Source organism: Buteo buteo, chromosome 1, assembly GCF_964188355.1.
Source record: "Buteo buteo chromosome 1, bButBut1.hap1.1, whole genome shotgun sequence".
NCBI classification, from domain to species: domain Eukaryota; kingdom Metazoa; phylum Chordata; class Aves; order Accipitriformes; family Accipitridae; genus Buteo; species Buteo buteo.
In genome coordinates, this window is record NC_134171.1 from 62,569,101 (window position 1) to 62,583,892 (window position 14,792).

A 14,792-nucleotide genomic window follows, 5' to 3' on the forward strand; every position below is an offset into this window, starting at 1 on the left:
GCACTAGGAAATGAACTGGGAGAACAAACTCCCATTCAGCTCCCCATGTGCCGTAAAGCTGTCACACACAGAAGGCAGCAAGGGGCCCTCCAATGCCGCCCCTCAGTTTGGTTTGGTTTTTTAAATATAAACCGATAAGACAAGATGCAAGGCTCTGGGACCATGCTGAGAGCCAGCAAAGGCAGCGTGCGTCTTGAGAAACAGATCTTGGTGTCTTTTCACTAACCTTATAGACCCACGGAGGTAAGCTCAGAAAGGGTCTTCCTGGTCACCTGTGAAATAAAGTGGTCTGTGGCTTTTTATTCTAGAACTGCTGTACCACATCCACATTTTGCAACTGAGTTAGAGCCAATGACTTTGGAAGAAGACTACAATCTTACCTAGAAGACTATTATTTTACCTGGAAGATGACTATGATCTTACCTACAAGTTTTCCAGAGACTGCAAGCCCCTCACAATCCTAGGAAAGCTCCCTCAAAGGTATTCCCTTCTCTGTTAGAAATCTGCACCTTCTCCTAACTAAAGCATATCCAATATTGAGACAACTCATGCCTTGGATTTAGAGACTTAACTTTGTCCTGCTCAGGTACTCAGAAATTACAATCAAGTCCCTTCTGAAATTCTTGTTTTGATAAACTTCCTCGGGTGAGCTTGGGGTCTTCCCGAGTTTATATTATGTTTCTCTTATTTTTTCAAGCATAAAAAATCATTTGCAATGAAGCAACATGTTTGGAAGGGTATCAACAGCAACATACTTAAAAGTATTTTAATTGGTTGTGTTTTCAAAACATTTTAATGAAGTTAAATCAGGAATAGACACTCATCTGCCAAAGAACCTATAAAATATTTTACAATGACATTATAATTGACGTAACTGGTTATATAAATTCCTGGCATTTTAAACAAAGATTAGCACAAGCAAGATTATTCAGTAGGCAATTATTATTTCTGCTTTAATTATAAGGGCTTTGTGTCCCCGTCCCCCTGTCCCCCCCCTTTTTAATTTAAATGTCATACTGCAAGGCTTTCTAGACAGATTTTGTGTGGGTAACCTTAGAAAGACTGTTCTCAGCAAGCAATCCCATAGCGCTAATGCATGACGAGCAGTCATATTAATAAGTGTTATTAAATGTACCATTCCTTTAACACCTCATCCAAGACCGAATGAAAGATTATCACGCTGGGTTCAGTCCTGGACATCCAGGAGGGACTGCTCCTCCAATTTCACCTTATAGCTAAGTGCTGGCAAGAGAAACAGAGGCACACCGCAGAGCAGCCTGCCCGTAACCTGGGCATGGACAGACATGGCGAATGAGTGCACTGTGGGTGCTGGAACTCACTGGGGTCTCCTGCATATGCACAGGCTCTGGTCCCCTTTCCTCCCAACCCTTGAAGAAGAAGCTGCATATAAGAAACTAAAACTTCACCCAAAGGACCACGCCAGGTCATGGCACACCAGTGGCATTGCAAGCCTTGCCTGCTGGGGAACTTTTAAGGGGGGACTGACCTAGTTTAAATTAAAGCCGCATCTGGCTCAGCGGTAAGAACAATAACCTTGCCGAGAACTGCCTTGCAACTGTGCAATTCAGTCACCTCCTAATGAGCTCCCCTTGCACCTCTTCTCCTGCTCCCACCACAGAAGAGAGGGGAGAACCAACTTCCAGCTGTGCCGCACAATGCTCTCCTTTCCTGGGCGGGCAGTAAAATGCTGACTCCCAACAGTTTCCTCCTCCTGAAGTTCTTTAGATGGTTTTATTAATTAGCAGGCTCCCCATCTTATCATGCGCTGCACCTGAAATCCCACTTGTATTTTTTAAGCGAGTAATTAAAGCCAGAGGTACTTGAATAAACAGGCACTGACGGAGACTAATATTCTATCAATATAATGAAGCAGCTTGCTAGACAGTAAAATGCCCAGGGTCAGATGTTAACCGATTCCAAGGGCAAAACATGCCTTGGCTGGCAAGCACATCCTCTGATGTGGGCACCCCCAGGTAAACCCCCGGTAACTTTGCTGAAACTAATCAGATTCTGGGGAGAATTCGGGTCATTAAATCTGTCAGGGGCCAAAACAAACGGAAAAGAAGTAAGGCTGCCGCCCTCAGAGCACAGAGAAATAGTAATGATCAACAATTTCAACACCTTCCCTGTAGAGACTGCAATAATTAGCCAGTAATTATTGGGCACGATTTCCTTTTACATAGAGGGACTAGGAGGTTACCTGCTTCAAGGACAGCAAACACAACTTTGCTTCCTTCATGCAAAATTGAATGGAAAATGCCACCACTGGCAGCGAAATCACAATGAAGACAGCGCTTCATCATCAGCTACTTGTTGGTACCTATTAGAAACCACTCTGCAGTGCCATAACCCAACATATTGCCCCTAGTTATCACTGCTGCCGGCAGCATAGGTTCCCCTATATGTTCCTCAGAGAGGAACAGGGGCATAAACAGCGAAAGACAGAAACAGGCAGAAAGAAAGAAAAAAACCCGACCACTTACTTGATATTGTCAAGACATCCAGATTCAGGTTTCAGTATGGCAGTATGATGAAACATTTTATAGAGAGCGATCCCAAGGAAGATGACATTAAGCTGCAATGGTGGGGAGGGAAAAAAAGGGTTACTTTACACAGCACAACACGATGGGGAGAAAGTCAGCTGCTTCTTTGTAACAGAGGAGTTGCTGTAGGAAATTAGCTCTTGCTATAGTTTTATGGCAACTGAATCACGAAAATTGCCAAACATTTTATAAAGTGATCTGCCCTGTAGACTGCAGGACTGGTGATGCCACAGCGTTACCAAAGCCATGGCGGTGCATATGTTACTGATACAGGGCTGGTTCCAACAACAACTGTAGTGCTTCAAATGACATTATGGAAAATTAAAAATATTTGCTGTAACGGCTCTTATGTGTCTGAGAGATGTACAGTTGTGAAAAGTCATTGCAAGCATCTTGCTTAGCCGGCCCTATTGTAATGAAGCAAAGCAGCGTATTTTTCCATGAATAGATCTTTTAAATGTGGTGTAACAGGGGATATGAGCAGGGAAATCATGACTACTGAAGATGCTTAGCACAATGCAAAGTTAAAAAATAAAAAGGAAAAAGAGTTTGACTTTTTCTGTAAAAGATGCGATGGTGTTTCAATGCCTCAGTGTTAACAAGGCTTCCAATTCCTGGAAAGGAGTTCCCCAAAAAGCCCAGGCCAGGGTTTGAGACATAATCAAAAAGGGAAGATACCTTTTTATGAATGAATTGCTTAAGGGGAAAGAAACCCAACAGTTGTAGGGGGCGGCGTGGCCCCCTCCCTCATGTGGAAGACTGCTGAAATGGCCTCCAGTTGCAGGAGAAGCAGGGACAATGTCTGCATTGAAGTGAGAGTGCCTGGTTTGCTGTGTTAGCCAAACTGTAGTCTATTTAAAACAAAGGATGGTTTATTTAAGCCATATTGTAGCGATTAAAGTATAAGAAAACTCCAGCTGCCTCTAAAGTTGTGTTCTCTACCTCGTTGCCGTGTTAGCTGATACGCTGGCAATGTGCTAACCGTGAAGTCACATGAGCTTCAACTTCTGCTGGGGAGTGAAAAACCCCACCAAACCTCTCTTCCACTTTGGACATTATTTCTTTCCCCCCACCCTAGATTTCCCTTTTTTGCATGACTGATGCAAAGCTTCACTCTGAAATTCAAAAGGGTTGGAGGGGCAGTGAGGGTCATCAAAATAGAGTTTGGCATTTCTAAATGTCCAATGGTAGAAACCAAACTCTGCAAGCACCCGCTCTGAAGATCCCCAGCCCGTTTTGATCAAGTATTTTGCAATGCCAAGAGCCTCTCGTAATGAGAGTCTAATTGCTTGTGCCAGGTGGGGTCAAAGAAGAACATGCCTTTCTCAAATTAATCTGTGTAAATTAAAGATAAAGAGTAAAGGGACAGCAAAAGTTTTATTTCTTGACCTGAGAGATGGAGTAGTTAATTAGGAGTTCTTACCATAATTATCAAGGTCGCCGGTCCTATAAAGCTCCAAATGAAGTAGGTGTCAAGTCGAAGCCAACATCTGTAATGAAACACAGGGGAGAGAAGGCATTCAAGGACTGCACCCAGGACGTACATCAAGAGTGAGCGAGTGACAGAGAAGAATGTGAGCTGCAAAACACGCCGGTGGGAGACAGGAAATATTACATTGCTTGTTCATTCAAATGCTGAATTATGTGCCCAATTTCTGACAGCGCTATTGATGGAGTAAGATAATTACCTCTGGAGGAAGCAGGGAGAAAATGGCACAAGGCCTAGTTGCTAAAGGCTTTCCGCATCTGTCGGGAAAAAACCTTAAAACTGTGGGTTTTTTTTAAGGAAGGGGTCCGATGAGCATCCATAGAGCTGCTTCTTCGCTTTAAGCTCCTCTTCCTTCTCTGGCTCTGATGCAATGCAAGCTGTCTGTCAACTGTCAAGCACGATGACATTTCTCCAGCAAGCGGATCAGAGCGAATTTGGTGCAAATAGGAAGCACGATTTGGATAACAGAAGGCTGAGGTTTAATTAGGTTTAGCAACTTCCCCTTTAGAGCGTTTTATTTCCCTGAACCTCCGGAGTGTTTTGTTTCCACTAATGTTTCAAGGGTTGCATATGGTCTGCGCTATCACATGAAGTTGATTCATGGCCTAAAACTAAATTATTAATCGCTTAATTTCAACCGCATTTAATACTCCCCACATTTTTTAAGGCCCCTGGGAAATTACATTTCCATTCCTAGCTCATTCCAGGCGACAGGAAGATAAAATGGAAGTGACTGGTTACAAGACAGACGAATATAAATTCCAAGAAACTTTCACACGATGTTTAAAATAATAATATCTTGTCGTGTTTGCAACGCTGCAAATCACAGCTCCGTTTATACACAGAGGACTAAGAAAGCATAAAACCACTCTTATACTAAACATCCGATGGAATTTCATAATTAGGCAAGTAACAGGATCTGTATATATGAATTTATCATGGTGGAAGAGACAGCAGTTCTTACAAATGACAGCTCTAGTACATGTGCTGAATGTTTTTTTCCCTTCCAATGGACTTTGCAACAGACAGAAAGGTCTGTGCCAGCAGCCTCATGGAAGAGATCAGCAGGAGCCATCTGATGAGAGAATAAAACATGCTGTGAACCTCTACGACTGGGAGAAGCCAAGGTATGAATAAATTCAAAAATGTAGAGAAAGCGTCTCACTTCCCTCCCTGACCATATAAATTTCAGGTCTTGTCAGTGTTGAAGATGTATCTATATATATATGGCCATACCACTATTCGTCACAAATTAAAATACTGTCACTTCTGTGACTGTCACTCCTGAACTGCCTCTACAGCTGTTCATCCAAAATCTTCACGTGACAGCATCAAAATCTTAATGCGAGAGGCAAACAGAGGCTTTCAGAGCGATTGCAGGGAAATCTTGTTTCCTCTGAGGCTGCTGAAGTTCAAGGTGATTTAGATGCAGCTGGTAATGGAACAACACAAGTGACTAGAAACTATTTGAGTCTGATTTGCTATAGGAAAGGGTTTATGCGATCATGACATCTGTGTATCACCCATAACAACATCTGAAATGTCGCCCAATTGCAACTAGATTTGAGAGAGGAATAGAGGTTTCAAGGTAATGAAGTCCCTGTAAAAAGCACCCCCCCCCATCCCTGAAAAAAGACATCTGCCTAGCAGCAGCTCACACATTACATGGCATTTCAGACTTTATACCTACCCCATCCCATAGGAAAAAAGCGTAACTAGTGCTTATGCCTCAGCTGCCACATATAAATCAGGGAATATGCAGCCCCACAACTTTTTCTACTGATAATGAGTGCTGGTGTGTGGCAGAGGACTCAGAGGGTTGGTGTTTTTTTTTTAATTAAAACGTTTTGAACTTTTTTGCCAGTTTAACATTCAAAACATCCCCCAGCCCCTGCTGCACAGGAGTCAGGAGCACAGTGCCAAGCAACTTGGTTTTCCTACAGCACAAGGAGCGAGATGGCTCTTGGAAAGCCCAGGGAAGAGGAAAGACATAAACCCTCTCTTTACTCCTTAAAGCATGATGACCAGCCATATGGTCACATCTGATGCAGCTGTTTTTGAATGCATATAGATTGGGACACAGGGAAAATCAGTGAAAGCTGAAATACAGCACAAGGGAAAAGCCGTGCAGGGCTGAGCAAAGAAGCGCAAAGCAACGTGTTTCCTTTCCAGCCAGCCAAATGGATGAAATTTTCCAACCCCTTCCCCTAAAAAAATCTGTCTCTTCGGTTGTGAGCACAATCAGTGACAAGAGATGGATGCTGTGGATGGGAAACAGCTGAGGAGACAGGTCCAGCCCTCGGGATAAGTGGGGTACTGGCATGGAGCAAAAGGGTCCCCTTCCAACGAGAGATGGCTTCATGTAAGCAAGCGTACAGCTTGTGAAAACCGGAGAAGGCTTTTTTTTTGTGCCTCTGCACGCTTTGAAGAACATGATGTCATTTTTTATTTGTTTGAATAGAAAAATAGCCTTTCTATGAAACCGTGCATGACACTCAGTCTTGGGCAACTAAACAGAAAGCTGCAGGACTGCCTCTAATCCACAGAGGGACTGCAAAAAGCCGTTTTTTTGTGGTCATCAGGAAGAGATGCAACTTTGAACCCATTTAAGTCATACCTCATTAAAAATGCAAATTAAGACCAAAACATCAAAACACAGGCATCCCGCCAATTGCATTGAGGAGCTGTAAATTGCTAATCAGACAAGTACCACACTGAGCTTTTCTTCCCTTAAAAGACAAAAACGCACACACACAATGAGCTGCATAAATGAGCTCCTCAAAACAAGGAAGCAATCAGGCAACTCACTTCCCAAAGTTGCTAATCTTGGGCTGCCGAGTTACTTCTGACCCCCCCATGCACAGCTGCACTGTGAACATGGACTTGCCGCATTACAAGTTTAGACTCTGTTGCCATTAAGCAAACGAGCTGCTTCAGGGCTCGGTACAAGGCAGAACGGATTATCTGAAAATCTGTGGATGCAGGGAATGTTGCTCAAAACACCATTGCTTCTTCCAAGAGTCACACCAGCGTTTTCAGTGCTTGTAATGAGCTCCGTGGTGCAGCTTCCCTTTACTTTTTAATTTCCTCCTTTTCCACAGTGACAAGTCGCTATATTCACCTCAAGCTTTTCCCAAGTAATAAAGACTACAAAGAGTTTACTCTATTTTCTGCATGAAGAGAAATCAAATGCTAAACTATCCCTGGTGTGCATTAAATATAACCAATAAACAATCATTAGCTGCCACTGGACCATAAAATTTGAAGAGCCCTAAACATATCATGTTGTTCATGGGAGCTCGGCGGTTTGTTTCACGTGGCTATACAGCCTCCTTGTCTGGGTGCGGTAATGGGATATGTATGCACAAGACATGCCTTTCAAGGGTGCAATACAGGTTCTGCCTAACATAGTCCAGCGTCCACATTGCTCATGCTTCCTCCTCCAAATACCCGGCATGAACACTGAAAATGAAACAAGTTCAGTGGAGCCACCCAAGACAGACCGTGTTGTTAGAAGCTATTTTCCGAGCAACATTAACATGCATAAAATGTCGGCGGATGGCTGATGGACTCGGAGGCTGTGTACATACAGCGGGCTTTCATTTTGCTTTCTGACAGCTGGATTGCTTACCATGTATATCCTGCTTTACAGCATACCAAAAGGGGGGAGAGAGGGGGAGAAACAATAGAGAGATTCCTGTCACGATGAATTTGATCACCAGTGGATGAATATACCTAAAAGTATGTTTTCTAAAATATATTGAACCATTCAAAGCATAGCTGCTTTCCTCTGAGATCTCTAAGAGGCGTTGATACAAAACACAGGACAGTATGGGAATATGGAATAGCTTCTTGCTGTCGATTTTGGACAGCCTGCTACTTGAATGAGTCCTCTCAAAGGGAGGTTGCTAAAGTCTTAATCCAGTTTTTACTGAATTTTAGACACAAGTTATTTTCAAACACTAATAGCAACTGCAAATGCTATTCTCCCTCTGCATTTTGCAGCATTGCCCACCACAAAGCTTGACATCAGATCTGGCTAAGAGATGAATGGATTTGGTTAACACACAGGACAAGGCAAATGATGTCACTTTTTAAAACTGCAATCGCAGTATCTTCTTTTTTGCAGCAAAACTTGAGATGTGGACATTGAAGACTCAGCAGCTGAAGACCTGGCATGTAAGAAATGGTCACTTGGAAGTTCATGTGAGCATTGCCAGAATTGCTTCAGCAATGTTGGGAGACCACATCTGCAGTGGGGCGTCCTGCTTTTCACCTTTACTTTAGAAATTACAATCAGGACAAGGTGAGATGCAACAATTCTGATTTATTTGGGGGGGAAGGGCCAAACACGGCTCAGCTTGCTCACATGAATAGTCCCTGCTGAATGGGATGATCTTTTAATAGAATCACTATGCTGCTGCTTGGTTATAGAAGCACATTAATCTCCTAACATGAGTGGTTTGAACTGCTCTTAAACAAAAAAATAGTAAATGGAAAAGGATTCATTCCAACCCTTGGAATAATTAAATGTAAGAGAGTATCTTTACTGGGCAGCTACTCCAAAACGCCAATATGAATACTAGGACATGGGATGCTTTGGAAAATCACAAGTACCAAGTGATGAGCAAAGAAACAGAGAAAGGAACAACCGCCTGTTCCTGGCTATGTAATCTGGGTATGTGTTACAGGAGGGTTGGATTTAGAAAGGAAAATGAAATCAAGCAAACCTACACTGGGTGCCTAAGCAAATCATTCTGAGATGTATGAATGGTGGCACCAAATGCCAGGCAAAAAACAAATAACACTAACAGCTCCATAAGTCCTGCTTAAACAAATGCAATAAATAATGGAGGGAGGCAAGTAATATATTCCAGAGGATGTTTTACAAAACCCGGCAAAACCAAGCAACTTCTTGCAATCAAATTATGTATGCCTGGCATATAGTTCACTACAAATTCTAATCAGTTCTACCCTTCTAATAACATTATACAGAAAAATACATCATCATCCATCAACCAGATGGAGCATGATAGTTATACAAAACATATTGTATGTTTTTTATTTTCCACTATGAGAACGTGATAAAATTGAGCACTCTGGAATTAGAGATTGTAAATAAATATTTTAGGCTCTGCAAATATCTGTAAATATTTATTTGCAAAATATTATATATACATGTTTAATCATTAAAAATACTACTTTATGCTGTGGGGAAGGAGAGGGATTTTACTGGCATAGACGTAGGACTGCTGCCTCTTCAACACAAAGATAGCAAAGTTTCGCTGTTCACCTCCAGCGAATTTCAGCCAAACTTTCTGCCTGTACCTCCCATGCCATGGAAACATTCGGGCACGCAAGGCCTCTTGGGAAAATGCAGCAGATTCCATGGAACATGTTTATGCTGCTGTGCTTCACAAAGGTCCATATATTCATTTAACAGGAGCGGAAACATTTCAGCAACGCAAAGCTACCATGGTGCTTATTTATAGGAGCTGTGGTTAGGTGCCGTACATTCCCACTCTCTACAGCCAGCCTGCTGCGTGCTGTCATCTCCCACAACCTACACTGGCACTTGGGTTGTCCCTACAGAGCATCACGAGGGACTTTGCAAAGGTGAGGGTGGATGCAAATCAACTGCTGTCTCATGTCAAAAGCGATACCCTGGGCTTGGGGATGTCTTTTCACTAAGAGGGAACGAAGTAAGACATTTTCAATGCCCAACAGTTACAGAGCACTGTAAGAGAACGCAGTTGGTGCTAGCTTTCATTGCAAACTAGCTGCCATGCTGGGTTTTCTTGGTAAGCAGCCCAAAATTTGACAAAGAAGTCAAAAGGAATGCTCTGGTGCTACAAGCCCTGTGATGGTAACGCTGCAGAAGTCACAGGGTGAACAGCGTGGAAGGCAGCCACTAAAACACCAGACAGCGAACCGGACCAGTGGCGACACGGCTCCAGTGAGGGCAGATGTGCGGGAGCATCTCAGCTGGCTTTCCAGGGAGCCAGACGCATGGCCCTTTGGCTGCAACATATTTGAGGCTCAACGTGCCCCATGTAGGCCACTGTGAAGAGATACGTCCTCTGTAGAAACACTACAGTAAGAATAAATTTGTCTAAAGGGACAAGGCAGAATGTTTCAATACCTGATTCAATGGGGGCTTATATATCGCTCAAGAGGGGATGTGAACAGAAGAGTTGGTTGGGGCAGAAAGCAGGTGGGAGCTGGTGGAAACAGTCTTCTCCAGAAACTGTAATCACGTCTTGTATTACTTTTTGATTGCCCCCTAAGCCTGTCAAAGTCGGTCAAACTACTTTGGATAAATTAGTAGAGATCCTTGAAAACTTACTCCCTCCTACCTTTATCTGTGTGGGTCATTTCCTCTTCAAAAAGTATGACATTTATACAAATTCAGGTTGCTATTCTCCTACTCATGGGAGCACGATGCAAATATCCAGCTGGGATTCAAGCCTACCTGCTGGCACGGTAATAGATCATGAGCAGCTCCACTGCCCTACAGATTTGCTTCTGCAAGGAATCAGGTTCATATATAACAATAAGGTTTCAGGCAAAAATTTTTCAGTTGAATTTAACAGATTATCAACTGCTTCCACGGCCTGACCTGACCTATGCTAAAAAAGAGCTTTAAAAACACCACCGGCTCATTGCTATGTATGCCTTCACATTGAGCCCTTAACTCGGTTAAAATGACAGGGGTAAGGCAGCCTGACAAGGGAAAGAAAAAAAAAGTCAATAAAAACATATTGTTAGTGCTATTGTAACAAAGCTGGCAAAGAAAATCAAAGGCTCGATTTTCCCTTTGTTTTCCATTAGACGGTGTTGCATGATCATCTAAATTGTGCTTTGATACCAGCTTCAGCAACGTTGAAAACATTTAAGAATATTCATAATGATAGATGATGTAGCTGTTCCAATTTGCAAAGAGTCTAATGCACTCCAGTCACCACCTATTTTGCTTGCAGGCTCTGCTAATTTGATAGAACACTTAAAAAAGAGGAAGAAGAAAGCAGTGTTTCATCATCCAAATGAGAAATACTCTTTGGTTAGAGAAGAAGGATGACCTTGCTGATACAGTACCAAACCGAGACTTGGGACAGCCACCTCTCCTGATGTTATGCAATGATGTGATAAAATTTTCCCTGATTGACTTCCCCAGGAAAATACCTTTGCAAATCATTTCATAGTGGGGAATTTGTCCCGTATCATCAGGGACTGTGTTGGAGACACAGAAATAAGGCAAGGCATGTCTCCTGGCTGAGCTCTGCCTGCACAAGACTCCTTTGCCCGCCAGGTCTCTTCACTTCACTTTGTTGTCCCTAGTCCCATCCCTCCTGGCCAGGTCCAAGCAGTGCCAAGCCCCACTCACACTTTGTCTGTGCCGTAGCTCCGGTAGTCCACCGCTGCTGATACGGCCACAATCAGTGCAGGCATGCCGTAGCCAACCAAATAGAAGTACTTCCTCCGGGAGTGTTCACTCTCAAAAACCTCCACCAGCATGATGTAGAGCTGCACCCCCTCCAGGAACATCCAAGTGAAAGCTGCCAGGAAGAAGAAGTGCAGGAGGGCAGCAAAGACGGCACAGGCAATCTGCATGTGGATTGAAAAGAGCAAGGGAAGGTGTTTGTACCATGCTGAATTAATGCAACAGTCAGGATTACTCTTACTGGGAGGTTTAATAAGAACGAGGGAGTTCTTATCTTTCCTTCTCCAAAGGAAGTACTTCTTTTTCACTTGGAAAATGTGTGTGAACTATTTTAAAATAGACACATCTCTGCGTATATAAATTATATTCAAAGATACAAAGGTAGGTATGTGCACAATCTGGCAAATAAACATATGAAGATGTACATAGTATAAGCGCACATTTTTGCAACCTGCTTATTAAACATACACACCCTCATTATTTACAAACAACACACATAGAGACTCTGAAATCACAGCAGACATCAGCATTTGACTCCCAGTTAACAACCAGGGGCCCAACCCTGTGAGGACTCAAGCATGGAATTAAGGCAGCACTGGAATATGTCTCACTGCATGGTCAAACATCCCATACACTCTGAGATGAGAGACTGTGGTGGGAAGAGAAAGTGCTTTGCCTCTTACCGGCTGGTCAGTCCGGTTGATGCCAATGAGGAAGAGGAGTTCTGCCACGAAGAGGCTGATGCACAAGTTCTTGTGAATCGTGTTGCGGTCGCTCTGCAGCCCACGGAAGAAGCAGAAGGTGAAGATGCAGATCAGGAGGCAGACCAGTGAGAGCAGGATGCCAACCCACGTGATAAAGTCCAGGAGCAGGTCATGGACTGCATCGCTGTGCTGGAGATAAAACAAAAAAAAAATCATCAGTCATGTGCTGCATGACTTCTAATCCATCCCGGACACAGAGTGAGTTTGTCTGAGACCCTTCCCCAACTATTTGTATCCACTCATCAAGCTGTGACACAAGGGACCAGTAGCAAAAAGACTAAATCGACCTAGACTTGAATCCTCCATGAAGAAAGCTGCAACCTGAAACACAGACTCCAAAGCGTGTGGCAAGCTGCACGTGCCCTGAACAGACTCAGACCCCAAAATATCCTAGAAACAATGATGCTGTTGTTGAATACTGAGAAGTCACAGCTAGTCCTGCGTGCAGCTCCATCTTTCGCAAACACGGCAAAGGAGCGGACACACAATATGAAGAACCATTGAACACTTTGATTCAAGTGTAAAAATGTTTCATGCTAACAGCATCGTGGAGATTACAACCACAAGTCCGTTACAACCATTTACCAACAGTGAAAAAAGACTCTTTAAACGTTCACAGATACATATGAGCTTGGAGGCTTTGGACAGAAAGAGATCGCTTAAATGTCTTTGGTTTTTTTTTTTCTCACTGGGGAAGGAGAAAAAAAGTTTCATTTTTCTTTTTCAAACCCTGGAGCTATATTTTAAAACTCCTGGGAAGTCAGACTGATCCCTGGAACGCTACCCAGAAAAAAAGACAGACCTTTTAACATGAATTTGCTTTTAAATTGTAACAAAACAGTGATTTTAAGACAGCCTGGAAAGTGAGTGATTCCCTGTGATGAACTTGTAACATGATTTTACCCCAAAGCCATGTAAACATGGTCATTGCAGTGGCAAAGTTAGGCAACCCAGAACAAAGTTTTGCAAGGGGCAGAATAGGTGTGCTGTGGCTCTGCTGACAGAACGCTGCTGGATTGCTCCTGGGCTTACAGTGCACGTCTCTCCCAGAGAGAGGAGGGGGGGTGCTGGGACTCTGACACCAAGGGTATCCCACCACCTTATTCCTTATTCAGGCTATAAAACTTTCCAAGTTTCCACCAGATGCGGTGAAATTAGAGATATCATTACTTAGTAAAATGTAAATAAGAAATAAGAAATACATGGTGAGTCACAAGACGGCTGCTCGGGGCTAAGTGGTTAGAGTCAATGAGGTGAGGAAAAGATTGGCTGGAAATCTCTGGGGGCTTTTCAAAAAGACCAGAGAGGCTTGAAACACAGCTCTGTGGTCCACCAGGCTGTGTTATAAGTGGTATTCATGTTCCCCTCCACTTCTGGCATTTTGATGACTTAGGCATTATGTAGGCTGGCAAATACAATAGTGTCACACTTCAAAAAGCCAGGACAAACTGGAAACATTTTCCTCCCTGTGGGATAAAAGCTTATGACAGACGGAGGGAAAAGGTGATTAATTTATCCATTTTCTTTGCCTGCTTGCCAATGATAAAACCACATCAAATGTCAGTCCTTTCCTGATATACACTCTGCTATGTCAGCACCCGTGAGAAACAACTCAAACCTTTCAGCTCTTTGGCTTTATCAGCATGAGTGATAGGTATCAAATGATAATGAAAGATGGGGAGTGACGTTCCGCTCCATCTCTTCCATGCTGGAAGTTTTCTCTCCAGGGAGACTTGGAGGTGGAGAGATGAGGGCTCCTTTCCCCAAATGCTGTTGCAGCTCTTCCTGAGTATTTCCAGTATCTAAGGAACCAGGGGTCACAAGTCCAACAGAAAGGCAAGAAATCATTGTGTGTTTACTGTAGATCATGACAGAAATGCCTATTCCAGCCATCTTCTTCAGCAGCACCCAGAAAACTGAGAAGATGAAGCACATGTTGTTTTCCTGGCGGCCGTGCATTGCTTTATCTCATCTCATCCATCCCTCTTAACTCAGTGTGAAAAAATGTTAATACAAAACTTGCACCTTGCAAATCATATTTTCTTTCATCTGAGGCTGCTGGGGATCGGCAGGAGAACATCTCCCTGAACAACCTCGCCAGCTCACCTGATTAGATTGCCCTGCCAGGCTGAAGTAACCAAGAGCTCTTGAGCTGGGCAAGACAGCTAATGCGGGTGGATGCAAGGAGAAAGAAACCAGGCAGACTTTGGCCAGATGCATCCATCCCATCCAGATGCAGCCGACAGCACTGATTCATCTATCCCAAGACAAAGTTCGCCTGGCACAGGGCCCTCTCTGAGGGCTTCCTTCCCCTACATGAGATGAATTTCACAGGTCTCAGCTCCTGTACCTCTCTCACGAAACCATAACTCTGCTGACTTTAAGACACAATGCAGGAGTTAGGGATGTTTTTGCTCCTGGAAAGGGATCCTGCCACCTAGGTTCATGGTCTTCCTCAGGGAAGGGCCGCTTGCCCATGAAGCTCGCCATGCTTAGCAAGAAACGCAGATTTCATTGCTGTATTATTATTATCA

General features: G+C 43.5%; 1 protein-coding gene across 1 annotated transcript in view; it reads right to left on the bottom strand.

Moving 5' to 3' along the window:
• The window catches only part of ADGRL3 (adhesion G protein-coupled receptor L3), a 338,557-nt gene that overhangs the window by 46,156 nt on the left and 277,609 nt on the right, over positions 1-14,792 (bottom strand). The window contains exons 14-17 of the mRNA XM_075033579.1: positions 12,178-12,387; positions 11,438-11,658; positions 3,988-4,054; positions 2,505-2,596 (exon numbers count right to left, since the gene is read on the bottom strand). Of these exons, the coding sequence (XP_074889680.1) occupies positions 2,505-2,596; positions 3,988-4,054; positions 11,438-11,658; positions 12,178-12,387 (590 nt within the window). The remainder of the gene's footprint in view (positions 1-2,504; positions 2,597-3,987; positions 4,055-11,437; positions 11,659-12,177; positions 12,388-14,792) is intronic.